At 59.1% G+C, this 26,193-nt stretch overlaps 1 protein-coding gene across 3 annotated transcripts in view; it reads left to right on the forward strand.

Moving 5' to 3' along the window:
* Window positions 1-2,991: 2,991 nt before the first annotated feature.
* PRKCZ (protein kinase C zeta) overlaps window positions 2,992-26,193 on the forward strand; it is a 98,962-nt gene continuing 75,760 nt past the window's right edge. The window contains exons 1-4 of one of the 3 annotated variants that reach the window (XM_032629658.1): window positions 2,992-3,225; window positions 7,983-8,104; window positions 9,054-9,143; window positions 10,857-10,907. In XM_032629658.1, coding sequence (XP_032485549.1) covers window positions 3,155-3,225; window positions 7,983-8,104; window positions 9,054-9,143; window positions 10,857-10,907 — 334 coding nt within the window. In that variant the 5' untranslated portion in view covers window positions 2,992-3,154. Of the gene's footprint in view, window positions 3,226-7,982; window positions 8,105-8,212; window positions 8,264-9,053; window positions 9,144-10,856; window positions 10,908-26,193 lie in introns of those variants that run through there. The other 2 variants (XM_032629668.1, XM_032629676.1) reach the window with 2 other exon arrangements.

Genomic DNA, 26,193 nt, shown 5'->3' on the forward strand with positions numbered 1-26,193 from the left:
AGAGGCCCCACTCTCCAAACCCACCTGACCCTGAGCAGGCAGCTACTGGCCCCCCCTCGGACTTCCTCACCAGTACTGGGTGACCCAGCTTCCAGACTCCAGGACAGAGGGTCCCATGTGGCATTCAGGTCTGCAGGCGGCGGCCAGCACCCATGGGGCCACCTGGGATGCTCAGAGCTCCTACCCTGACCAGGGCTTCCCTGGTTAGAAAGGGCTCTTGTGTCCGGTGGGGCCTTGGATGGGGCATGTCCAGGAGATGGTGCCCAGAGAAGGGACCTTCGCTAGCCCGTGCTGCCAGCAGGGGGAAGAGGGCATCAAGGACTGGACCCCCTGGCCCCTCCTCCTCTGCCCTCACCACGCTCTGAGGCAGGAAGTCAGAATGGGGGGGGACGGGGGGCGGGGGTGGTGCTGTGGGACGTCTTGCTCTCCTCGGCCCGTCAGGACGTGCCCAAGGCCGTGTGCCAGGCTGGGCTCCCGGTGGCCCAGGGGACACAGCCACAGTGCTGGCCGTGGGGCCAGGTGAGGGGCTGGCACAGGGCGCTGCATCCCACACACTCACCTCTGGGCCACAGGTTCCTGCTCCCTCCTGTGAGCGCCATGCTGCTCCCCTCACATGACAAACCCTCGGACCCCTCCCCTTCCACATGCACCTGACAGCCAGGGAACTCGGTGCCCACGCCGGGGCGTGGAGAAGTGCCCACGGGGTGGGGTCGGGAGCAGACTAACACGGACGTCAGGGATGTTGAGTAGAGACTCAAGGGAAGTGTGGGTCTGGGCAAAGGTGCCACAGCACGTGCGAAGGCCCTGAGCCAGGAGGGAGCCAGGGGGCCGGTGTGGAAAGAGCCACATGAGGCTGGCGCGAGACTGGGCAGAAAGGCCTGGGGTCCCTGAGGACGATGCAGACCACTGCAGGTCTTGAACACCAGAGAGATGGACACAGATGGACTTAGGTTGGACCAGGTGGCAGCAGTGGAGGTGATCGACACGGCAGGAACCCGGAGCTGCCGGGATCTGCAGATGGTGGTGGGTGTAAGAGGGAGAGAAAGCAAAGGAAACCCCAGGAGTTTTGAGGTGAGAATGAGGAAGGAAGGGGTGGGCGCCCTGAGGTGGAGGATGGCATGTCGGGGAGCTCTGGCGGAATGAGAGGTGTGATGGTGGGGGAATCAGCCCAGCGGGGCCATCTGAGCTTGGGATGGTACTTCGAGCCCTAAGTGGACACGAGCAGCTCAAGGGCTTGAGAAGCACCCACGACTGAGGCGGGGGCGGTGGGGACGCATTTAGAGGCTGACGAGGAAGCGGCAGAGGCACAGGGGAGAGACAGCAGCGTCCTAGGGTGAGGACACTGCCAAGGGTGAATGCAGAAAAAGCTGACAGTTGGCAGTGTACTTAAAACACAGGAGGTGGTAGTGACAGTGGCCTCAGAGAAAGTGGCAGGAAAGAGAAAGTGGAGATAAGGGCTGCAGAAAGTTCTGGGCAGGAGTTTGTTGTAGAGAAGAGCAGAGAAATGGGCAGGTGGGTGGATGGCTATGGGGCGCAGAGGGCTCTGTTTTTTAGGACGGAGAGTTCACAGCACCCTAAGTAGGTGAGAGGTGGGCTGTCAACAGGTTTCTCTGTGTCCATCTCTAGGGAGAATATGGGTCCTATGACCATAGGGACTATGTCCATGTGGTTCTCCAGGGACACCAGCACCCTGTACTAGGAGGCGCCGGGAAGCTCTGTGGAATGAAAGAGTGAATGAGAAATCCTTACAATTGTCCAGGTGAAGAGTGGTGAAGGCTTAGCCGGGACTGGAGTCGGGGGTGGGGTGGGGTGGTCAGAGGTTGCCAACGGGGTGGGGTGGGGAAGGGGAGGGAGGCAACAGGGGTGTGGCCCAGAGTAGGACAGGCCTTGGCAGGGGCGGCAGGGATGAGGGGTCTGTAGATTCTCTGAGCCCGGGGTGCGCACCTGGTGCCCAGCTGAGATCCCACAGACCGCAGATTTGGGCCCCTGTGGATGCAACCAGTAAGGGATGGGCCCAGGATGCAGGCACCTGGTGGGTGCGGGCCTGGATAGTATTCTAAGGCGACAGTCCGGAACAAACGCACCGTGTTAAGAAGACCCAGAGAGGATGTGGATTCAGAAGTGGAGGTCACGGGCGAGCTGGACAAACGCAGCCTCCTTGTCCCGAACCGAGGAGCGAACTGGAGCAGAGGAGCAGGCTAGCGAGTGTAGACAAACCTTCCGCAGAAGGAGGAGGGCGGCTGCGGCCGGGAGAACCCACTGAGCCCCGACCTGCCGGCCGTGACCTTCGCTGGGTTCTCTGCTCCTCGCAGTCTGTCTCCGCAGTTGTAAGCTGGCCGGACGCGGGTCACGCGGTCCGATCGCCGTTCGGAATCCAGGGTCTGAGCGGCGGGCCGCACTCGTCACGGGCGACCCGTCCCCGCCGTCCCCTAGCCCAGCGGCTCGCAGACTCGCGCTCACCCGGTTTACCCGGGCTTGTTAGCACAGACTGCTGGAGTTTCGATTCAGCGAGTCTGGGCTGGGCCGAAGGCTTGAATTTCCAACAACTTCTCGGGGCGCGCAGCGCAGGGGCCCCACCTGGGAACCCCGGCCCGGGGAGCCCACTTCACCGAGGGGCCAGCGCGCGTGGCAGACAGGGGGCGTCGGTTGCCGGGCAGAGCCGGGCCGCGCGCGCCCCCATTGGCCCCAGGTGGGGCCGTGCCCCGCCCGACAGGTAGTCCGCCCCGCGCCGCGCCATTGGGCTGCGGCCGCGGGGTCCCCCGGGGATTGGCCCAGGTGGCGGCCCCTCCTCGACCTCATTGGCCGCAGGTGCCACCGCCTCCGCCCCGGGACCGCCCGCCCCGCCGATTGGCCGCCGGCTGGGCCTCGGGTCGGCCATGTTCGGACACCCCCCGCCCCCCGCGAGGCCTGACGCCGGACTCCGTGCGCGCCCCCACCGGCGCGCTCGCGCCGGCCGCGCCCCCGCCCCGCCCCGCCCCGCCTGCCGCCAAGTTCCGCGGAGTTGGCCGGAGCGGTGCTCATCTGTCCCCGCGCCGCGCGCTCCCTTCCGCGTTCCGCCGTCTACCCCACCTGCGCCCCGGCCCGGCCGCTGGGGCCCCGCGCCATGGCCCGAGCGTCCGGGGCGCAGCGCTGACGGCGGCCGGCGGAGCGCGCCATGCCCAGCAGGACCGGCCGCAAGATGGACGGGAGCGGCGGCCGCGTCCGCCTGAAGGCGCACTACAGCGGGTGAGCGCGAGCGCCCGACGGCAGGGCCCGGCCGGGGCTGGGGGGCGTGTGCGCCGAGGCGGCGGGGCCGAGGGCAGAGCCGGGCGCGGGGAGCTGCCCCCGACAGCGCCGGCCGTCGGCGACCGTGTCGTCGCAGCTTCGGGAGGCCGAGGGCTGGGGGCAGCCGGCCGTGGCGCTGGAGGGAGGGGACAGCGAGGCCCCTCCGGGCCCAGGGGCGTCCCGGGAGGTCCGGAGGCGCCTGCGCCTAGAGGCGGCCCCGGGCGCTCCGGGCGCACTTGAACGTCACCGGCGGGAAAGTTCGCGGGCAGGGTGGGGTCGGACTGGCCCCCCGGCGCCCTAGCTCGGGGTCGCCGGGCCCAGCTCGGAGCGCGCGGCCATGCGGGTCTCTCCCCGCCCCGACGAGATTTTTCTGGGCTGGGACTTGCCCGGAGGGGAGGCGGGCGTCTGGCACGCCCCGCAGCCCCGGGCCCTGTGTTGACACTCTCCCTGGAAAGTTGGCCGAAACATTCAGGCCACAGCCTGTAAGACGAAAGTTTTTGTCAAATTGTGAAGATTTCTGGCAGGTTTTAAAAACCAAGGTTTTCCTAAACTTTTTACAATGTACCCGACCAGGTCTCAGTTTCAGAACCGTTTCATGACCGGGTGAAGGGCAGGTGCGGTGAGCCGGCTGGTCGCCTGAACGGAGGGCGCCTGGAAGGGCTGGGGCCCTGCGTCCGCGCTGGGCGCCTGGATTCGACCTGCCTCCCTGTGAAATGGGGCGAGCCGGCGCCCGCAGGGGTCAGTGACCGGAGCGCCTGGCCCGGCCCAGAGAGCGCTCGCTGGACTCTCGGTCGCGTCGGGACAGCCCTGGGGGGGGGGGGGGGGCGGGGGGGGAGGGGCTGCGCCCAGCGGCCGGGACCGCGCTGCGCGCTCAGTGCAGACTGAGGTCGGAGGAGAAGTAGGAGCTTTTGCTGCTGCTTCTTTCCATTGGTGTTGGTCTCCGGGAGCCCCCAGATCGGACCTGGCTGCTCCCAGGGTCGCCTCTGCCGGGGAGTGGGGAGGGGAGCGGACCTTGGCCCCGCAGATGAACTTGGTGGTCTCGGCTGTAGTGGCACCGGAGGAGGGGCTTCGGGCTCGAGCTGGGGAGCACACCTTGTTTGGGGTGTCAGTCAGGCCTCTCCTGCCCGCTTTGCTGTCCTCAGCCTGACCACCTGGGAACGCAGTGGAGGGGGCAGCAAAGGGAATTGGTGGCAGTGCCCCAGAAGAAGGATTTCTGGGGGGGAACGACTGGCCAGCCCACCTGAAGAGGCTGAGGGGGTCTTGTCTTTTGGCTGGCAAGGCGGGCTGCAGACTGAAGCTGGTGAGGTGTCAGCCAGGTCCTGGGCCTCGGCTGGTCCGAGGGTCTTGGCTCACTGAGGGTAAGGAATTGCTGTCGTATAGCAGAGACAGTCCTCTTCCCTTCCTGGAACCATGGAATAGAGCAACAAGTGACTGAAAATCAGAGTTGATCCTTAGTGAGAGGAAGTCCACACCCGGAGAGGCCAGGGGGCAGGTGGGAACCAGACCCCCAGCCTTCCGCCAGGAGGAGTTCAAGTAGGCACTGGGCCAGGGGTGGAAGGCGGACCAGGCAGTTGCCGTGGGCAGAGTTCAGGGAGCCCCAGGGAGTTCTGGCTGAGCTGCCTGTCCGTCCCCTCCCCGGGCTTGGGCCCCTGGAGAGCGCTTTGGTTACCGGGGGAAATGTGACCTGTTGAGTCTGGTTTCCCAGCGATGAGGCCACACCCTATACTCTTCCCTCCTCTTTCCCGTCCCAACCTCCCCTCCTTCCTCTCCCCTCCCCTCCCCTCCCCTCCCCTCCCCCCTCCTCCCCTTTCCTCTGCCCCTTCGCAGTCCCCTCCCCCTCCCTGCTGCGGCTTTCTCCCTCCTTCTCCCACTCTTCCTTCTCTCCCTCCCACCCTCCTCATTTCTGCCCCAGGCTGACCGTTCCTCCTCGATCCCAGCTCCTCACGCCTCCCGGGGCTTTCCCTAAAAGTGCTCCGCACTGGCGCCTCTCGCCGGGACGAGAGAGTCTGGCGTCTGAGTTGGGAGACAGTCCTCGGCGGGCGCTGACCTGATGCTGGCTCCGGAAAGTGTCCGCCGCGCTCCGCGCTCACTTACCCAAACCCCGTGGGGTCCGAGTGAAATTCCTTCCCTGTGCTGCCACTGCAGGTTATTTTTAAGCAGCAGGGCTGGGAGCTGAGGGTCAGATACATTGGAGACGCTATTCTTTTTTTTTTTTTTGAAATTTTAAGATCAGCTTGTTAAGTTCAGTGCTGAAAGCCATCAGAAGAACATTCTCCTGAAAATTATTTTTTGTTCGAAAAAGAGGAAACTCAGCGCCCTCCTAGCGCGGCCACAGATGCGACGGCAGGCAGGCCTCTCTGAAGACGAGCTAGTCCAGTAGTCGGTCGAGTCCCTCTCCCGGTCGGCAGGATTGCAGTCTGGATCACCCTCGTCATCCTCCAGCTCCAGGTCATCCATTTCCTGGAACAAAGACTCATCTACCTCCGCGTTGTTTCCAGCATCTCCCAAGAGCTGAATGTCAGATGTGGAGACACTGTTCTTAAAAATGGGGGGTCATCAGCCGCCCCCACTGGGGGGATGCCTTCTCCCCTCGCCCTTTCCCATCCCCTCCCCTCTCTGCCCCAAGCCCTCCAGAGGCTTGAGATCACGGTCTCCCCCTCGCTTGCTGGGCCTTTGGAGGGTGTGCAGTCACCGGACTCTGAGGGTGGGTCCGGGGGTCCGGCAGCTTCTGTGTTTTCAGGGGGTTTCCAGGTGATGCATGCTGGGTTTGGAGACCCTGCTCTGCCCGCTTTTCTGAGATCACAGGAACACTTGGCTGGATCTTCCTTCTCTGCAGCTCAAGCTTGTCTTCCAGAACTCTTATTGAGGGCCTGCTGTGTCCAAAGCCCAGGCCTGGGTGCATGGCTTGGGCAGACCCGGGAGTCCCGGGAGGGGACGTCCAGCAGGCTGTTGCCCCAGCCCGGGGCTCTGTCTTGGCGCCCTGAGCTGGCAGCCTCAGGATCCCGTTTGCTCAGAGATGCCGCTTGATTCGGGTTTGGGATGACATTAGGGGTGGTGGTCAGGGGTCTGGCTGGGGGTTGGGACAGTCCCTCCCCACTGGTGCCAAGGTCATGCGTTGGAGGGAAGAGCTGCAGTGCTGTCACTGGGTGATGAGCTTGGGGCCCAGGGGCGCCTCCAAACCACTGGAGAGCTGCCCACCCGAACTCTAGGCCCTGAAATGCTGGGGGGTCGGGGACTAGCTGCCACGTGGGGTTAGAACTGCGGAGGAGGGTCATGGGGCAGGGAGAGGTCAAAGGTGAGGGGATGGCAGACTGACTTCCAGAGTTCCCTGTGGCAGGGGGACTGGTGGATGCTGGGTCATTGGCGAGTGTGGGCAGCGTGGGTACCAAGTCTGGGTGACCCCGGGATGATGGGGTGGGTGCGATGGGGGCTTGGTCTCTGGGGCCCCCACTGATGAGCCATGAGAGCCCTCTGTGCCTTGGTTTGCCAAGACGTCGCAGGCTGTGGTGAGCTCGGGGCCCCGGGGACGGGTGCTGTGGGTCTGTGAGCAGATGGGGCCAGTTCCAACGAGAAGGGGTGGGTGGCTGGGGGCCATATCCCCCCACCCGCTAGGGTGAGTGACCCGTGGGCCGGGCCCCAGCTGTGGTGGGCGCCCAGCGGACAGGTCTTGGTGGCCCTGGATTTGTTACCTGGTGGACGGAGACTTTATAAACACACGTTTGACAGACTTCAGAAGCCAGCAGTGTTAGCGCCAAGCAGACCCTGCATTTCTCTTGTGTGGGATGTTTCACGTCTTTCTTCATACGCTCCACTCCCTTGTGGTGTCAGATGCTGGCAGAATTTCCCCAAAACTTGAGCCTATTCTAAAGTGGTTTTTGCTGAGTCTCAGTGAGCATAGCCGAGTCGGTGCCATCCCTGCTTTGGGTGGTGGTGATGGGAGGGGACGGTGCATGGTGGGGGGGATGCCCCTCCCCCCTATCCTAGGGGGGGTCGAGCGTTTCCCTTGTGCTGACTTGCCTCACCCCCGAAGGGCCAGCCCTCAAAGGCTGACCCTGAGTCCCTGAGCTGTCCCCAGTGATCCAGCTTCTACTTCCCTATTTTGGATGAAAAGATGAAAGGCAGTGACATTCTGGGACTGGCTTTTCCAAAAAACCGAACCTGGAATTCTGTTGTGGCCGCACCAAAGGCGGTCAAATGGTCCCTCCAGGGTTTCAAGAAGCTGCGGCCTTGGGTTAATACGTTACCGCCTTCTGCCCCCACGCCCCCAGTTCCCGTCTTCTGAAGGTATATGACGTGGCCCTGTTGGCGCCACGGAGGTTGGGGGACGGTGTAATGAGGCTGGTGGGCTTGAGCTGAACAGGCTGTGTCCAGCCGCCCCACGCTTCTTGGGTGACCGTTCTGGCAGCCTCACTCCTGGTGTCCGAGCAGGTCTGCCCGGCCTCCACGGGGGGTGGACGGTGCTTTCTGCCGTGCCCACCCTGGTCCTTCCGCCCCACTGAGGCACATCCACGCACCCAGATACATCTTTCTGCACAAGGGCACTCGTGGTGGTAACTTACGTAGACTGCGGGCAGTGGTTCTGGGGAGAGGCTGTGATATTCTCTTTGGGGACAGCATTGCTTCATTTATTTGGTCAGTAACTCGGTTAATCAATCATCAGTACTTCATGTGGCTTAAATATGCTCCATGGTGAGACCTGTGCATCCTTTCTGCCCCAGGGACATCCTGATCACCAGCCTGGACTCCGCCACCACCTTTGACAAGCTCTGTGAGGAGGTGCGGGAGATGTGCCACCTCCACCAGGGTCACCCGCTCACCCTCAAGTGGGTGGATAGTGAAGGTAGCGCCTGGGCGCGTGTCGGTCGGGTTGTGAACCTCTGAATCTGTGCGCAGCCCCTTCTGGGGGGAGACGGACAACCTTGGAATTAAACTGGTTAAATTTAACCAGCTTCCCCACTGGGGTCGTTGGAAGCTGTTTCCTGGGAAGAGGCTGCGACAGGTGCGTGGACAAACTGGGCAGGGGAGTGGGGGGTGAGCTGCCCCTTGCGGGGGGAGCCACCCACCCCCGCAAGGCCAGGTCTGGTCTGGGCACCAGGGAGAGGCTGCAGGGTCTCCTCCACACCTTGCACGGCTCCTTACCTTCCTTACATGACCTTCCTTCCCCGTATCCCGGGTTTTTCTGGTGGGTGATTTGGAAGCTGAGCTCTTCATTTTCTCGGGGAAGTGGGGAGGGTAAGGGTGGCCGGGGCCCCAGGGTCCATCTCTCCTTCCCTCTCCCTCCCTCCTCTCTACCCCCCCCCCCTTCCTTCTTTCCTGCTGCTGGACACACTTCAGAGAAAGCTGAGGGTTTGGGAGACCATCCAGGAGCTCCCTGGCAGCTCTCAGCCTGGACAAGGGGCAGGCAGGTCTCTGGCCGTGCCCCTTCCCGCAGGCACCTGGCCGCGTGGGGTGCTGGCTGGCTGTGGATCTGTGCCCCTGTCCGGCCGCAGCGGACAAGGAGCCCTTCCCTCCGCTCTAGGACTGGCCAAGCGTGCGCTTACTCTCACCCTGGCCGGGAAACCTAGGACGCCGTAGCTCCCCGCGTGGCCTTCTCAGGCTGTGGGTGAACTCGTTGCCCTTCTAGGCTTAGTTGGTTCTGATGTCGGGCCCCGGCTGGGCTGACCTGTGCTGGTCGGGCTGGGCAGCTGGTCACAAGCAGCGAGACTGCCCTCCCAAACTCGGGTGCCCGCCACCGTGAACCCCTCTGCCTTGGGCCTGCGGTGGCCTCATCCGTGTCTCTTGTCCACCAGGTGACCCCTGCACTGTGTCCTCCCAGATGGAGCTGGAGGAGGCCTTCCGCCTGTCCTGTCAGCGCAAGGACGAAGGGCTCATCCTTCACGGTCAGTGGCGGCCAGAGGGTGGTCTGGGGAGGGTGTGTGTGTGTGTGTGTGTGTGTGTGTGTGTGTGTGTGTGTGTGTGTTGGGGCGGGGTGGGGGGGCGGGGTGGGGGCAGGGGCGCTTTGTCAGACCAGTAGCCACGTGGAGGATCACGGTTTAAGATCGTAGGATGCCCGAGAATGTAAGGATGTGGGATGGGATGCAATGGGGTTTTTTTCTCTCACATTTTATTAACCCAGATAAAATTGCTCTTACTTGTAAGGAGAAGCCCGGGTCCTGGAGCTGGTTAGCCCTCACTGCCCTCGTTTCCTGGGGGCCGCATCGCTCACCTGCCCCCACCTTTCCGGGGGCTCTGAGGGCCCGGGGCCCACGTGCCTGCGGACAGAGCAGGGACAGTGCCGCAGCCCTGCCCCGGGGCGGATGAGACCCTCCCCGTGGCTTTCTGCAGGCTCACAGCCTCCCTCCGCTGGCTAAGCTCAGCACTGGGTAGAAATTGAGTCGCGGGAAGTGTTCTTTGCTATCGTGTCAGTGTCGTCTTTAAATCGCAGGTTTTCAGACTGTGCCCCCCAGCACTTTGGGGTTCTGCAAGGTGTCTGCCGAGAGAGCATAGTTCTGGCAGCTGTGGCCGCCCTGCCGCTCCGCATCCGCTTCTGGTGCAGCTTATAGTCAGGCGGGGGCCGCGGACGGCTGAGCCCAAGAGCCAGGACCGGCGCACGAAACCGTCTATAGTGTGTTTTTTTTTCATTTAATTAATTTATTTTTGGCTGTGTTGGGTCTTTGTTGCTGCGTGCGGGCTCTCTCTAGTTGTGGCGAGCAGGGGCTACTCTTTGTTGCAGTGCTCAGGCTTCTTGTTGCAGTGGCTTCTCTTGCTGCGGAGCACGGGCTCTAGGCGTGCGGGCTTCAGTAGTTGTGGCGCGCAGGCTCAGTAGTTGTGGCGCACGGGCTTAGCTGCTCCGCGGCACGTGGGATCTTCCTGGACCAGGGCTCGAACCCATGTCCCCTGCGTTAGCAGGCGGATTCTTAACCACTGCACCACCAGGGAGGCCCCTGTCTGCGGTTTTCTGTTGGACCATCGTTCTCTCTGATGCTGGACTAGTGGTTGGTTAAAATACCTAGTTTCTGTAGTCCTTTGTATGGACGTGGATTAAACGTCAAACCTACGCTCGTCCACTGCGTGGTGGTGGTTAGCACGTCTGTGTTGACTCAACAGTGAAAGGTTCGGTACTTTCAAGATGCACTCTATTTTCTAGATTAAGGAAAAGGTCATTTGAGCTAGGTTTTAGTACGTTTAACCTTTTCTAGTAACTTATTGTGGAAGCCCAGGTATATCTTACCACGCTTAATTTTGAACTTCATTTTGAGTGTAAAGAAGTGGACCGAAATGTGCTTTCAGAAGTCAGTTTTCAAGGGAATTTCGGTTCTTCCCCATTTCCATATGGACTTAGCCGTACACATCAGGAGTCCTCCTGGGACGGTTCTGCTCTCTAGACCCCTCTGGTTGCTTCTTCCCCTGAATTATTCCGTGCATCTCCGTGTCTCGTCAAAGGGAGTCGGGCACACATCCACGTGCTGGGTTTGCCTTAATGAGCGTCTCCCAGGAGCAGGCTCTCGTCGCAGCGGGGGCTCTACGGGCAGCCTGACTCCCAGCAGGACTTCTCACGAGGCTGCAGTGGGCACTGACGCTCTCTCTCTCTCTGTCTCTCTCTCTCTGTGCAGTTTTCCCCAGCATCCCCGAGGAGCCAGGCATGCCCTGTCCGGGAGAAGACAGTGAGTACCGCCTCTCCCATGACGTGTGTCACAGTGATGGGTTGACGTGTGTGCTCTGCAAGGCGGGGGAGGATGGAACTTGGTGGCCCGAGGCTTAGGTGCCCCTTGCAAACAGTCTGAAAGCAGAGTGGGCAGCGGGTGTGGCCTCGTGTGGGATTTTCACTGGTGTCCTCGCCCTTGGCTAGGGGTGTATCCACCATCAGACAGGGCACTGGCTTGGTCAGTGGTGCCATGAGGTAAAGCCCAGGAGAAGCCCTGATGTCCCCCGGCGGGAAGGGGCCTGGCTGGGATGGCTGGACACTGCTCCCGTGTGTCTGTCCCAGCTGTGGCCACCCCCAGACCTGGTCATCGGCCCCTCCCAGTCCATACCGGGCCCACCAGGGAGGCATCCGTTCCTCCTCCATGGCAGGTCTGTTGGTTGAAGATAGAGTCCCAGGGGCCGTGGGTCAGAGGAGAGCTTCTGACCACGCCCCGGAGGCCCCCGACCCTGAACAGCGTGCCCTGCCTCGTCTTTCAGGGCAGGGCCCCCAATGGATGGGGCGTAGAGAAACTTTACACCAATCACCAGACCCTCCTCGGGCCCTGACCTGGTGCTGAGGGGCTCTGGACCCCGGTGGCCGCTTGTTCGGTTAGGGGGACTTGGCTCCGCCTCCTGCCAGCAGGGGCCCCAGGGTGGGCTCCGGATCAGGTCCCTGGGCCCGGCCTCTGGATGCCAGCAGCGTCCTGTGTGGGGTGGGAGCAGATTTGAACAGAGGCCGGACTTGGGTGCGTGACTTGCATTTCGGGGAGCAGTCGGGGATGAAGAGAGATTTGGGAGCCCTTAGCATAGAGGAGGTTGTTGAGGCCATGGAGGGTGTGGCCAGTGATGAGGGCCGGGCCTTGGGGTCTCCCAAAGAGAGCAGGGGACCCTGGAGGAGCAGTCAGCAAGGCCATGGAGACATCCCGATCGTGGAGCCCTGGCGGGAGTGGAGCAGGCAGTCTGAAGAGGCAGCAGTAGCCCAGGGGCCGTCAGGAGGTGCTGCCCCAGGGGGCGGACGTGAGGGGCAGGTCTGGGAAGGCTGGGGGGTGGGTGAGCAGTCCCAGTGCGTCCTGGCTGGGAGGCAGATGTCCACCGCTGGTAGATAAAGCCAGAGGTGGGGGGTGAGCCTGGAGCTTCTGAGGCCTGGAAGCCGCCCTGAGAAGGTGGGCAGGGGGGCGGGAGGGAGTCAGTCCCACGGGTAAGACATCCTGGCCGCCGCCCGCCCCGTCCAGGACAGCAGGGTCCTGTGCGCATGTGCGGTTTCGCTGCCAGCGGCCCTTGGACCTGCCAGGACGTGGCTCAAGACAGGACACTGCGGGGGTGGGGAGTGCGGACAGCCGGGAGCAGACCCCATGAGCAGAAGCCCACCTGCAGGAGCCCCAGGTGGCCAGAGAGGAGCTCGTCGGTGGGGGGCTCGGAGGCGGGTGGGCCTCCCGGGGGTCCTCATCCCACGCGGGGCTGCCCCTCCCCGTGGCCCCCCGCCCCGGGGTACCCACGTCTCATGGAAGGGGCACACTTTTGATAGTTCACGTTGTCTTTTCAGACACATAAAAGGATAAAATAAGGTAGACCTTCCAGCTGGAAGGAGGGTCCCCTCCACTGTGCTCTGTATGAGGGGTCCCCCAGCTTGTTTCTTTGCCCCCTTGATGGCTCTCAACCACAGTGACAGGCTGTCTGTCTGTCTGCCCAGAGTCGTCGCCAGCAGCCCGTGCAGCGCGGGGGTCGCCCAAGCATCTCTGCATCTCGGTCTCTGGCTGCCCGGCCATCAGCTCAGGCCAGGGCCCCAGCAGTGCTGCCCTGAGGGCCTCGGACCTGCCCGTTCTGTCCCCGACTCGGTGCCCTCCTGGCTTCATCCCCGCGTGGACGCCGCCCTGTCTGGGGCCTCATGTAGGGGATGGTGATGGGGGTCGGCACAGCCGATGCTGTGCCCTCCTGGGGTCGTGGGAGTCACAGGGACGTGGGCTGACGTGTGGGCAGGGGCTGCATCACCGCGGGGGAATGCGGAGAATGTGGGGCCATCCCCACTCGCGAGCAGGTCCTTGAGATGCTCACCAGGGGCGGCTCCGAGCTCCGGGCCACTCGCTTTTGTTGGAACATTCCAGCAGCCTCTCCGCGCAGGTGGAGGATGGGGTGGACGGAGGGTGGGGGTGGCGTCCCCTCCCTGGCTCTGCTTGTCCAGCTCGGTCGTGACGCTGACCTTGGGCAGTTAGGACCGCCCTGCGCTGGTCCCCCGATGGCCTGGGTGCAGGCATGATCCTGGCACCTGCGTGGGCGTTGGTGTTCACTGCCAAGGCCGGGCGAGTTAGAAGGGTCAGGCTGGTGGGACACATGGCACCCTTGACATGGGTCAGGACCGCGTGCAGATGCTGGCGGGTCTGACGGGCGGTAGCCAGACAGGGACACGCGGCAGAGATGCAGCCTCAAGGTCGTGCTGGGCATGTCCGGCTGGGCCTGTGTTCGTGGCAGCAAAGCGCCTTCCAGCACCTTCTGTGCAGGGTGTCAGCCTGAATTTAATCGGTTCTATAGGGTTTTTAAAAATGGTGTAAAGTACACCTAACATAAAATGTGCTATTTTAACCACTTTAACCTGAACAATTGAGTGGCATTTAGTAGGTCCACCACCTCTGCCGCTTCTGAGACACGTTCAGGAAGAAAACCTCGTGCCCACGAGCAGTCATAGCTCCTCCGCTCAGCGCCTGACAGCCACCAAACTGCTCCATCTCTACGGAGTTACCTGGTGTAGACGTTCCGTGTAAATGGAATAGATGATACGTGGTCTTTTGTAACTGGCTTCTTAACGTGATGTTTTTGAACTTCATCCATGTTGTAAGGTGTATCAGAACTTCAGTCCTTTCTTTTTTCCCCAATTTTTTTTATCACGGTGAAATACACATAATATAAATTATCACCTTAACCATTTTTAAGTGTGTAGTTCATTGATATAACCTGAATTCATTTTGTTATGCAGCCATCACCACCATCGTCTCCAGAACTTCCTCATCTTCCCAAACCGACACTCTGCCCCCGTGAGACGCTCACTGCCCACCCCTCCCCCAGCCCCGGGCCCCACCCTCCTCCTTTCTGTCTCTGTGAGTGTGACTCCTCCAGGGACCTCACAGAAGCGGGATCACACAGAATTCGTCCTTTTGTGTCTGGTTTATTTCACTCGGCATCGTGTCCTCAGGGTCCATCCACGTTGGAGCAGGTGTCAGAGTTTCCTCCCTTTCTAAGTTTGAATAATATTCCATTGTATGGATGGACTACGTTTTGTTTATCCATCTGACGATGGGGTCGCTTCTGTGTTTTAGCTACTCTGAATAATGCTGCTATGAACATGGGTGTAGAAATATCTCTGAGACTCTACTTTCAGTTCTTTTGGGTATGCATGCAGTAATGGAATTGCTGGGTCATATGGTAGTTCTATTTTTAATTTTTTGAGCAACTGCCATATTGTTTTCTACAGTGGCAGCACCATTTTACATTCCCGCCAGCAGTGCACAGTGGTTCTCATTTCCCCATATTTTCACCAATGCTTGTTGTTTTCTGGTTTTTTGATAGTAGCCATCCTGGTGGGTGTGAGGTGACATCTCACTGTGGTTTTGATTCTCGTTTCCCTAATGATTAGTGATGGTTGAGCCTCTTTTCATGTACTTGTTGGCCACGTGTATGTCTTCTTCGGGGAAATGTCTACTCAAGTTCTTTGCCCATTTTGAATTGGGTTGTTTGTTTTGTTGCTGTTGAGTTTTAGGAATTCTCTACATATTCTGATATTAACCCCATATCAGATATATGATTTGCAAACATTTTCCCCCATTCTGTGAGGTTTTTTTTGTTTGTTTAACTTTGTTTATGGTGTCCTTTGATGCACAAAATTATAAAATTTTCATGAAGTGCAATTCGTCTGTGTATGCTTTTGTTGCCTGTGCCTTGGTGTCGTGTCCAAGAAATCATTGCCAAATCCCATGTCGGGAAGCTTTTGGCCTTTGTTTTCTTCTAAGAGTTGTATAGTTTCAGATCTTATGTTTAGGGTCTTTGCTGCATTTTGAGTTAACTTTTGCATATGATGTTAGATGAGGGTCCAACTCTGTTCTTTTGCATGTGAATATCCAGTTTTCCCAACACCATTTGTTGAAAAGACTGTCGTTTCCCCATTGAATGGTCTTGGCACCCTTGCTGGAAATCATTTGACCATATGTGTGAGGGTTTATTTCTGGGCTGTCTATTCTATCCCATTGGTCTATTTGTCTGTCTTTATGCCAGTAGCACAGTTTTGATTACTGTAGCTTTGCAGTGAGTTTTGAAATCAGGGAGTGTGAGTCCTCCAGCTTTGTTCTTTTTCGAGATTGTTTTGGCTCTTCTGGGTCCCTTGAGATTCCATAACAATTTTAGGATGTTTTTCTGCCAAAAACATCATTGGGATTTTGGTAGTGATTGCATTGACTCTTCAGATCACTTTGGGTAGTATTGATATCTTAACGATATTAACTCTCCTAATCCATAGACACGAGATGTCATTCTACTTATTTACGTCTTGTTTAATTTCTTTCAGCACTGTTTTATAGTTTTCAGTGTACAAGTCTATCACTTCCTTGTTAGATATATGCTTAAGTATTTTATTCTTGATGCTAATGTAAATGGAACTGTGTTTGTAATTTCCTTTTTGGGTTGCTCACTGTGAGGATATAGAAATGCAACTGATTTTTATGTGTTGACTTGCTATCCTGCTATTTTGCTGGCTTTGTTCTAACATCGTTTCTGTGGAATCAGTTTTCTGTGTCATCTGTGAACAGAGATAATTTATTTATTCCTTTTCAATTTATATGCTTTTTATTTCTTTTTCTTGCCTAATTGCTCTGGTTAGAACCTCTAGTACTCTGTTGAATAGAAATGGTGATAGTGGGCATCCTTGTCTGTTCTTGATCTTGAAAGAAAAGCTTTCAGTCTTTCACCGTTGAGTGTGATGTTTGCCGTGGGTTTTTCCTGTATGGCTTTTCTTGTACTGAGGTGGTTTCTAGGGTATGAGAAATGTACTTGGTCCTTGTCCCTAGTTTACGGCAAGGAGCTCCTAAAACCCTTGGAATTTCCTGAGTGATAGGAGTGTCTTGTCATTCATTAGGAGGTGATTTAGGGTGGGGGCCCTGATAGCCTCAGGATGGGGCTGGTCACCGGAAAGACGAAGAGATTAGAGGCTTGGAACTTTCAGTCCCAGCCCCTGACCTTAAGGGAGTGAGTGGTGAGGGGCAGGAAGTTGAACTTATCTCCAACAACTGCCAATGATTTAATCAACTGTGCCTATGCAATGAAGCCTCCATAAAACCCCGAAAGGATGGGGCTCAGAGAGCTCTCAGATCAGATTTGGGGGAGTGGCTCCTGGAGAGCGTGGACGCTCCGCACCCCTTCCCCGTGCCTCGCCCTGTGCATCTTCCTTCTGGCTGTTCCTGAATTAATCTGGGAAGGTAAATGTTTCTCTGAGTTCTGTGAGCTGCTGTAGCAAATTAATCGAATTGAGGAGGGGGGTGTGAGCCTCCAATCTATAGCCGTGGGTCAGAAGCAGGTGTCAACCTGGACTGGCAACTGGCATTGAAGTGGGGTGGTGGGCAGTCTTTGTAGGACTGAGCCCTTACCCTGTGGGGTCTGACGCTACCTGCAGGGAGATGGTGTCAGAATTGAGTTAATTGCTTGGTAGTATGGGGAGAAACATACCAGGTACCTCCTATTCCTAGTTTGTTGAATGTATTTATGGTAGAAGGATTTTCTACTTTGTCAAATGCCTTTTCTGCATCCGTTGATCTGACGCATGTCTTTCTTTTGTTCTGTTAATGTGGTTCATCACATTATGGATTGTTCATCTTTTTATTCCAAGAATAACTCCCCCCTGGTCACGGTGCATAATCCTTTTACTGTGCTGCTGAATTTGGTTTGCTAGTATTTCGTTGAGGAGTTTTGTGTCATTTTTCTTAGGGGACGTTGGTCCTTCGTCTTCTTTTCTTGTAGTCTCTTTGCCTTGCTTTGGCGTTAGGGTAAGTTGACCTCCTAGAACGAGTTAGGAAATGTTCCCTCTTCAGTTTTTTGGAAAAGTTGGGGAAGGATTGGTGTTAGTTCTTCTTTAAATATTTGGTAGAATTCACCAGTGAGGCTGTCGGGTCCAGGACTGTTCTTTGTCGGGGAGCTTTTCTTTTTTTTATTACTGCTTCACTCTCCTTACTAGTTATAGGTCTATTCAGGTTGTCTGTTTCTTAGTGATTTAGTCTTGGTAGATTCTGTGTTTCTAGGAATTTGTGCATTTCATCTAGGTTATCCAGTTTGTTGGTGTACAATGGTTTATAGTAGTCTCTTACTGACTTCTGTGAAATCAGTAGTAATGCTCCCACTTCCATGTCTGATTTTAGTAATTTGAGCCTTTCCTTTTTTTCTTAGTCCATCTAGCTAAAACTTTGTCAATTTTGTTGATCTTTTCAACAAAAATGGTTTCACTGATTTTTCTCTATTGTTTTTCTGTTCTCTGTTTTGTTTATCTCTGCTTTAATCTTTATTATTTCCTTCTGCTAGCTTTGGGTTTTATTTGTTTTTCTAGTTTCTTAAGTCGTATAGTTAGGCTGTTGATTTGAGATCTTTCTTTTTTAAAAAAAATTTATTTTATTTATTTATTTTTGGCTGCGTTGGGTCTTTGTTGTTGAACGCGGGCTTTCTCTAGTTGCCTTGAGCGGGGGCTGCTCTTCGTTGTGGCGCACGTGCTTCTCATGGCGGTGGTTTCTCTTGTTGCGGAGCACAGGCTCTAGGTGCGCGGGCTTCCGTAGTTGAGACACGTGGGCTCAGTAGTTGTGGCTCACGGGCTCTGGAGCGCAGGCTCAGTAGTTGTGGCGCACGGGCTTAGTTGCTCCGTGGCATGTGGGATCTTCCCGGACAAGAGCCAGAATCCGTGTCCCCTGCGTTGGCAGGCAGATTCTTAACCGCTGCACCACCAGGGAAGCCCCGAGATCTTTCTTACTTTTTAAGGGAAGCATTTATAGCTGTAAATTTCTCCCTTAGCTTCGCTTTCTCTGCATCCCTTAGGTCTTGGTATGTTGTGTCTTTGTTTTCATTTGTCTTTAAGTATTTTCTAATTTACATTGTGATTTCTTCTTTACATTTCTTTCTTCTTTACATTCTTTCTTTTACATTACATTTCTTTACATTTCTTTCTTTCTTTCTTGTTTAAGAGTGTGTTGTTGAATTTCCACACATTTGTGAATTTTCCAGTTTTCCTCCTCTTGTTAATTTCTAACGCTCCTGCTGTGGTCGCAGAAGACATTTTGTGTGATATCTGTCCTTTAAAATCGATTGAGACTTACCGTGTGGCCTGATGGTTGGGAGGGCAGAGTTTTACCCACTGCGGCACCAGGGACGTCCCCCTCTTGGGTGTTTTGTCACATCTTATGTATCCATTCACCTGTTGTTGGACGTTGGGTTGTTTCTGCATCTTGGCTATTGTGGACATTCATGCACAGGTTATAGGTTTTTAAGACACTGAATTGGTCATTTTGTTCTGGCCACAACACAGAGAAGTTTTCAGGTCTGTGTATGTTGAGGCATCATCGGAATAAACTGTCAGCAGGGCCCGGGAGACGCCCCAACTTAAAGGGTTCTGGCTTCTGTCCGGTCCCGCGTCCTGCGCAAGCGGAGCTTGGTTGCCCTGCATTGCCCGCGAGGTGCAGGCGATGGAGGTGAATGTGCCGTCGGCTCAGCTGGGAGGATGTGCTCCCTGCTGTCGGCAGCAGGGTCCTGATGGCAGCTGGGAGACCGGGAGGCTCCCTCCCACCAAGCGGAAGCACCTTTCCAGGGCGTTCCGGGGCGCTGTGTGCGGGGAGAGCTGGGCTGGCTGGTGACGTCCCCGGGGGAGGTGGGACCTGCAGGTGGTGGCTCTGGGTGGCTTATTGGAGTCCAGGAATGACGTGGCAGCACTGGGGCCCGAGGGAGGGCCACCTGCTGGCTCTGGCAAGGGCGCCGGGCAGCCCAGGGCCAAGCGCGGGGTGGTGGCAGCACAGAGGGGCTCTGTGACCTCACGGTGCCCTCTGTGCGTTATCCATCCCGCTGGGGGTCCTCCTCTGCTCACACGGAAGTGTTCATGTTGGATTTTTGTGCGTTTCAGCCTGTTTCACATTTTCCTTTCTGGCTCCCCCAAATGGAAGACATATTTCGTTTCTTGCATTCTGGTCTTTGATCCGTCTAGAACGTACAGCTGTGTCCCCGGTGGTGTTGGCCTGGGTGTCTGGCTGGGCGCGTCTCCTGTCTCAGACGTGAGTGGCCAAAGCTCTCGGGCCCGAGATGCAGCAAACCCAGGTCTCTGCTCTGCGCCTCGGGCAGCGGGACTCGGGGAGCCTGTGAGATGCAGCAGATGTCGGACCTGGGGGCGGCGGGGATGTGGAGAGTGCGCCGCACACGGGCCTGGGTCGCGGCTCCTCCAGGGCATACAGTCACCGTGACAGACGGCAGGCCGGTCCCCGCCGGGATTGCCGCAGTGAGCATCAGGGTTGCACCCGGGCGCTGTGCGGGGATCCCGTCAGGGACCCTCCTCGCCTCCCCTTGGCCGTCCCACCCCCATCAGGAAGGGAGGGCGCAGGGCCAGCAGGCAGCCGGGCCCCTTCCTAGCAGGGTCCCTGAGTGCCCACTGGGTGGCCTGCTCTAGGCTCTGCTGGGCCACTTGTCCTTGCAGCCACGAGGCCCGACGGGAGGGAGAGGCCTGGCGCAGGGCAACGGGGACTTGGGGGTGTGCGGTGCTGCTGGGCGTGTTAGGTCCTGGGGCTGCGCGACCTGGTACCCCGAGCTCAGAACAGCTGGAGACGGAGTCTGCAGTGGGAGCTCCGGGGGAGAAAGGTCTGGGTCTTCTGGCCGCACACTCCTCCCTCCGGCTTCATGGGCACCTCCCCTCTGTGTCCGCCTGTCTTTCCTCCTCTTCTTACAAGGACATGTCATTGGATATAGGGCCACTCTCGAGCTCCTTACTTCCTCACGTCTGTGAAGACCCTTTTCCGGGTAAGGTCCCATCTGCAGATTCCAGGGTCTAGGCGTGGACATGTCTCGGGGCAGCACCCAGCCCCCTACAGTCGACTACACTCAGGTCCGATTGCCCAGTCTCCTCGTGGGGTGGTGGGTGGTCCGATCCCCCCGCACCCTGTGGGTGTGGTCTGCCCCCGGGAGGTGCCCTCTGCACAGGGTCCCTGCGGGCCTCTGGCGTGGAGCTTTGCGGCAGACGCTGTGCAGGTTTGCAGGGAGCCCAGGGCCCTCGCAGTGTTCGGGTCGGGGTCCCGTGCGGAGCTCTGAGGGGTGGGACCCTGGGTCGGATGGTGGAAGGCGGATTCACACCAGGCCCCACTCAGAGGTGTGGGGGACGGGGACTTGAAGCTTGTGCTGCGGCCAGGCTGGCGCTCAGGAGCATCGCCTGGGCCGGCTACTTGCGCACAGATTGTGGGTCTGGGTGGCACGTCCGTGGGTCTTCCCGCAGGGAGCAGGCCCAGCAGGGGCTAAGCATGGTCGAGACCTTCAGCCCTCCCGAGGACAGTGGGGTCCTGTTGCCCACTGCCCCGTCGGCCCCCTCTGACGGCCGCTGTCCTTAACATCTGGCCGCACTCCCCTCAGTGTGACCGGACCCCTGTCGGCCACTCCTGCTGGCCCCTCCTCCACAGGGGCTCTTCCCAGGGACCTGACTCCAGCCTGGGGGCTGGGGGTGATTGGCAGCTGGAGCGAGCCCCCAGCAGGGCGGCCGAGGGGTGGAGTGGCCTCCCTGGGAATGTTGGGTAGTGACTGTGTGTGCCTGGCTGGGAATCAGGCAGGTGTCCAGGCAGCAGCCACAGCTCTGCCAGTGGAGCAGATGACGGACCCGTTAGCTACTGCCTTTCCTTACCTGTAAAATGGGGTAATGGGACTGTAAATCAGGCACTGTTTGTAAAGCGCTGGGACCTCCATGGAGCGAGTGGTTATTCAGTGTGTTTTAAAGGACAGTGGGGGGCACTTACAGGGCAGAATAAATGCAATAAACGAAGCCCTCTCGGTCACTCGGGAGTGTCCCTGTGGGTGGTGAAGTTGGCCCCAGGAGGGCTTCCTGGAGGAGGAGTCTCGTTGGAGGCCCTGTCACACGGAGTTAGCCGCGGACACTGCGGGTGCTCGAGTGACCCCCGGGAAGGGGTGTGGGAAGGAGGGCTGCAGCGTCAACACCAGGATCCGGCCGGGGCAGGGCTGGCGGGTCTGGACTCAGCCGGGCTTCTCAGTCCTTAAAGGCCTCGGAGAAAATGCAAATCTGGGGGTTTGGTGCTGGATCCCGTCTTAAAAGCCGGCAGTGTCCTGCGAGGTCCTGGGAACCTGGCGCTGGCAGCCTGTGTGCTTCGTGTCATTGGTCCCGGCCTGTCCACACGCTCAAGCGACAGAGGTGTCCCTGGACTGTTGGGTGGGCTGGCTGGTGTAGGAACCTCCCTCCAGCCTGCTCCCAGGGAGAGGCGTCCCACGTTCAGGGGGGCAGGCAGTGCTGCAGAGGACCCTGCTTGTCACCTGGGTGACCCTTGTGTGGCTCTGAGGCCGAGCCTGGCACCCAGGGCAGGACCCCCAGGGTCGGGGAGATTGTATCTGGGCCAGGACCCTGTCCGGCCTCACCCCTCAGGTCTGGAGGTGGAGTCTGGCTAGGAGGATGACTGCTGGCTTTGTCTGCAGCTGTGCCCCCTGACAGCCCCTGTGGGCTGGGCCAGGCTTCCTCACCTGTCAGGAGCCCCAGGCCTTTGGGGGCTTCCGAAGCCCTCTTACTCCCAATAAGTGGCAGTGGCGTGGGGGTGGCAGCCTGGCCCTGCTCTCCCTGCAGCTGGGCCCCAAGCCATTTCCTCTCCTATTCTGGGGCCAGAAAGCTCTCACAGCCTGAGCTGTTAAAGGCAAGTACCTGGATACATGCGAGTCAGCCTATGGGAGAGTGAGTGGAAGGGAGACTCACCTGGGCTCTCACCTGGGCATGTACGTCCGGAAGCCCAGAGGAGTGGTGACCACGGAGTGGGGCCGGGTTGGGGCTGGTGGGGACAGCCACGGGCTGCAGGGGCCACGGTGGGTTGCGGGGCAAGGGGCATCCCCGCCAGTGGCTGTGGGAGAGGATGGGGCTCAGGCTGGGCCCCCTGCCCACCCGCCTCTCTCGTTCACGTTCCCACCCGCTGTGCCCGGAGCTGCCGTCCCGCCTGTTCTCTGGCTCTGAAGCTTCGCGTGCCTCCCGGACACACGCCGGGCGACCGCCCAGAAGCAGAGCTGGTCCTGGAGGGGCCTTGGCTGGGGCACGTCTCCCGCGGCCACGACCCACCCAGGGAAACCAGGGGTCGCTCCGTGCGATGGTGGCGGCTCCTGAACACGCGTGTGTTTGTGAGAGCCCAGAGGGCGGTGCCGCCATGCTGCCGGGTCCAAACCCCGGCTCCGGGCAGGTGAGGCAGCTTCCTGTGCCTTGGTTTCCCCTGCTGTGAAAGGGGTCTGGAGTGACCGCCCCCTTGGGTGCTGTGTGTGCACTAGCAGAGCTAGAAGGGCTCCGGGAACAGGCTGAGTACCCAGCTCGCCGCCTCCCCTTCCCCCGCTGGTGGATCAAGGGCAAGGAATTTGCCCCCATCGTGCGCTCAAGGCCACCCAGCGTCCTCAGAGTGAGAGGACGAGAACGAGGCCCAGCGTGGGTGGGGGGCTGGGGTGGGCCAGGTGGTCGAGCAGGTGTGGGTGGACCCGTTACCACCGAATCCTTTCAGGAGAACGGACGCCTGCTATTTCCTGGTGTTTATAGGTGTGTGTACTGTTTATTAAAAATCCAGTTTCAGGAAATTCTGTGGCGGTCCAGTGGTTTGGACTCTGCGCTTTCACTGCCGGGGCCCGGGTTTGATCCCTGGTCGGGGAACTAGGATCCAGCAAGCCCTGCAGAGTGACCAAAAAAAAAAAAAAAGAAAAAAGAAAAAAATCCAGTTTCGTTCAGCTTTGTCTCAAATTACTTGCAATAACCTGGGACAGCTACTTTTCCACCTAAAATGGACTTCCAGTGAAATGCACGGTCTCCTGGTTCAGCTTGGGTTTTCTAGAGTTCTGCAAAGCTGGGTGTTTGGAATGGCTGGAGGAGAGATGGCTGAAGGGCAGCAGCGGTGACACCAAGCGCGTCTTTTGCGGGTTCTCCCCTTGGACTCAGGATAAATCTGCATTTCCCATCGAAGCCCACTGTGGATGTGATGGTTCCGCGATTTTATGATTTTATAGTCTTAGGGTTATGCCAACTTTTCCTGTAAAAGCCAAACGATAAATATTTTGGGCTCTTTGGGCCATTTAGCCTCTGTCTTGGGCTCTCAGCTGCCGTGTGGTGTGAAAGCAGCCCCAGTACGGCAACGGGGGAGCAGGGCTGTGCTACCACGAGGTGTTATCGATGGATACTTTCACAGCTTCTGGGGACTTTCTACTCCAGTGGCGCTTCTGGAGTTGTACTGAGTTTCAGACACCCTCGCGTGGTCACTCGATGCCGGGTCAGAGAAGCTCCAAGGTGACTTCAGCCCGGAGCAAGGGAAGGAGCTGGAGTCCAGACCCAGAGCTTTGGCGCGGACTCTGTGTCGGGAACATGGGTTAGCGTAGACTCCTGAGCCGGCTGCCTGCCTAGAATCGATCAGAGGAGGGAGGCCTGAGGGTGGGGGGGAGAAGTTTCCAGCATGCTCCGTGCCCCCAGTGTGAAGCCTGGCCACACAGGCTGAGCACAAGCCCTGGGGGCTCCAGGGAGGGGAGCCGAGTCCCCTCGTGATTTTGGAATCGGAGGGAAAAGCCGGCCAGGGCCGGATGCCGGGTGTAGTGGGTCCTGGGGCGGGTGTCGGAGGTCCGGGGTCCACTCTGGCCACGGCCGGCACGACACAGGCCGCGTGGGGGGGGGCCCACCTCCCACCTCAGCCTGGAGCAGGTGCGGTTCCAGGCTGGTCACCCCGATACTTGCCTCCTTGGGAGCTCGGTTCCCCCATTTCTGCCCTTGCCGCTGGCCCCCCATCCCCCAGAGTAGCAGCAGCATCAAGACACGCCTCCTGACCTGGGTTCTCTGCCTCATTGACCGGAGCCAGGCCTCTCTCCTTCCCCTCCCCCCGGGCCACAGTGCCCAGGCCTTGGGACCCGTGAGCATTCACGCTGGACCCATTCTTGGCCTCAGCGATGCAGGTCGGAGGTCACCCGCACTCTGGTGGCCGCGGCATCCCCGCATCCCGGCCGGTGAGCCTGATGTGGTGGCCCCAGGCCCCGCCGGGCTCTGTTCCCCATGGACGCTGCGTTTGAGCAGCTCCGGGAGGCCGAGCCGCTGCCCTGGGCTCCCTTCAGGTCCATTTCAATGCAGAGATGCTTGTGGTCCTGTGACGTCAGCTCCTCGACATCCAGGCCGTGTTTTAGCTGGTGCCTCAGCTGCCGGCTCCAGCTTCCCAGGGGAGCCGGGTACCACCCGGGCCTGGAGACATGAGGAGGCAGGGATGTGAGAGGCGGGGGACAGGCCGGCCAGCCTTCCTTTAAATATCTACCCTGGTGTGTGAGCCCCCCTTGCCTATTGTCGGGTCCAAGGGGAGCAGGGGGCAGCGTCGGCACATTCAGGGAAGGAGGATGCCTCCTTTCATGCCCACTGCTCCGTAGAGCATAAAGGATCCGGCCGAGGAGGCAGTGGAAGAAAGCCCGGTAAGTGATGCGCATCTCCCGGCGGGGCAGCCGCGATGGTCCGCGTCTCGGCTGTGTGGCACCCGGCCTGCAGCCTCCCTGCTGCACAGATGCTCCAAACACAGGCGCGCCGGTGCCACCGGCCCCGGGCAGGGATGTGGCCGCAGCAGCTCCGAGTGCGCAGGGGAACAGCGCCGAGGGGTGACAGGTTTTAGAAAAACAAGCCCCAGGGGAGCGTGCCCAGCGAGGGATGCGGCTGATGTGGGGGGCGGGGGAGGGGGTGGATGGGGAGGAAACCTGCCCCTGAAATCGGACGGTATGTGACCGAGGCCCGGCCGCGCGGCTGGTTGGCTCTGGGAGCAGCCTCGTTTTCATGTGGCAGCCTGGCCGGGGGCCCTGCTCTCTCCCTGGGAGTTTTGCTGCCGGGGCTTAGCGGCGAAGGGTCTGGAGTGAGCGTGCATGTGTGTTGCCTGCTCTCCGCTCCGCCTTGCTGCCGCCTGCGTGTGGGCAGCGCCACGATGGGGCCGCCCGGGGCCCCCGGCTGCCCAGGCTGCCCGCGGCCGGCACCTGTGTCCCAGCCCTGAGCCCCACGCGCAGAGCGGCTGTGCTCCCGCAGCCCCGGCGGTCCTGGCTCTGGCTCCGGCTCCGCGTTGAGGGCAGGCAGGTCGTGTCGGCGTCTGGCTTCTCCGCCGGGGCCTGGGAGGTCGGCGGCCGGGTCCCTGTTCTGACATGACTGGAGGTAGACTCGGACGCTCCGGGGCTGCACGTAGCTCGCGGGGAGGTGGGGATGTGGGTGCTTTTCTGACGTCCATTTTGCAAAAGGTGTTTTTGCAAAAATCAAAAACACCAGCAGGCAGCCCCCGCCCACCCAAGGCTGGTGGGGAGCCGGGCGGGTGGGCTGCTGGGTGGTGGGTTCCCCACCATGTGGACGGTGCTGGGGTGACGGGGAGGCTGTTCTGGCAGAGCCGCCCCTCCCCCAGGAGCAGAAGGACTGTTGTACCGGCCACCCTGCAGCCAGCCCGGGATGCGGGGGTGACTCATTTGTTTTGGATCCCAGAATCACAGAACGTAGGGTGCATTGGAGGGTTGCATGGGAAAGGGAGATGGAGCGGGTGTTGGCGCACACGTGTACCGGCCAAGGAGCAGAAATTAGCTGTGTCATAGTTTCTTCAGGATGTCTTGGCCTCTATCCTTTCACGCGATCACACACTGCCCGTGCAGGGCTGGTGGGACCCTCAGGGCAGACACGCTGCCCAAAGACCCAGGACGTGACTTCCAGGCCTCAGGGTCTCGGCTGGGATTAGTCAAAGCCGTGAATGGGGGACAGGTGGGAGGAGTGAACGCCCCCAAAACCACAGCCATCCTGTGTTGATGCTGCCAGGTGGGGCAGTGGCAGGGCCCACCTGTATCCGTGTGGCTTCACCACTCTCCTGTCTCTGCTGCGTCAGCCACGACGGGCCGCCTTCACAAAGTTCAGAGCTGCTGACAGTTACGTAAGGAGTGTGAGCTCCGTAACCTTCCAGACTTTACTGCCAGGGCTGCCTATTTATCAGTCGGTCACACGGAGCGGCCGGGAGCCCCTCCGGGTGGATGTCACCCTCCGCCCCCCGTCCCTGGGCACCGACCTGA

The sequence above is a fragment of the Phocoena sinus genome, chromosome 1 (genome assembly GCF_008692025.1).
Source record: "Phocoena sinus isolate mPhoSin1 chromosome 1, mPhoSin1.pri, whole genome shotgun sequence".
Lineage (NCBI taxonomy): Eukaryota > Metazoa > Chordata > Mammalia > Artiodactyla > Phocoenidae > Phocoena > Phocoena sinus.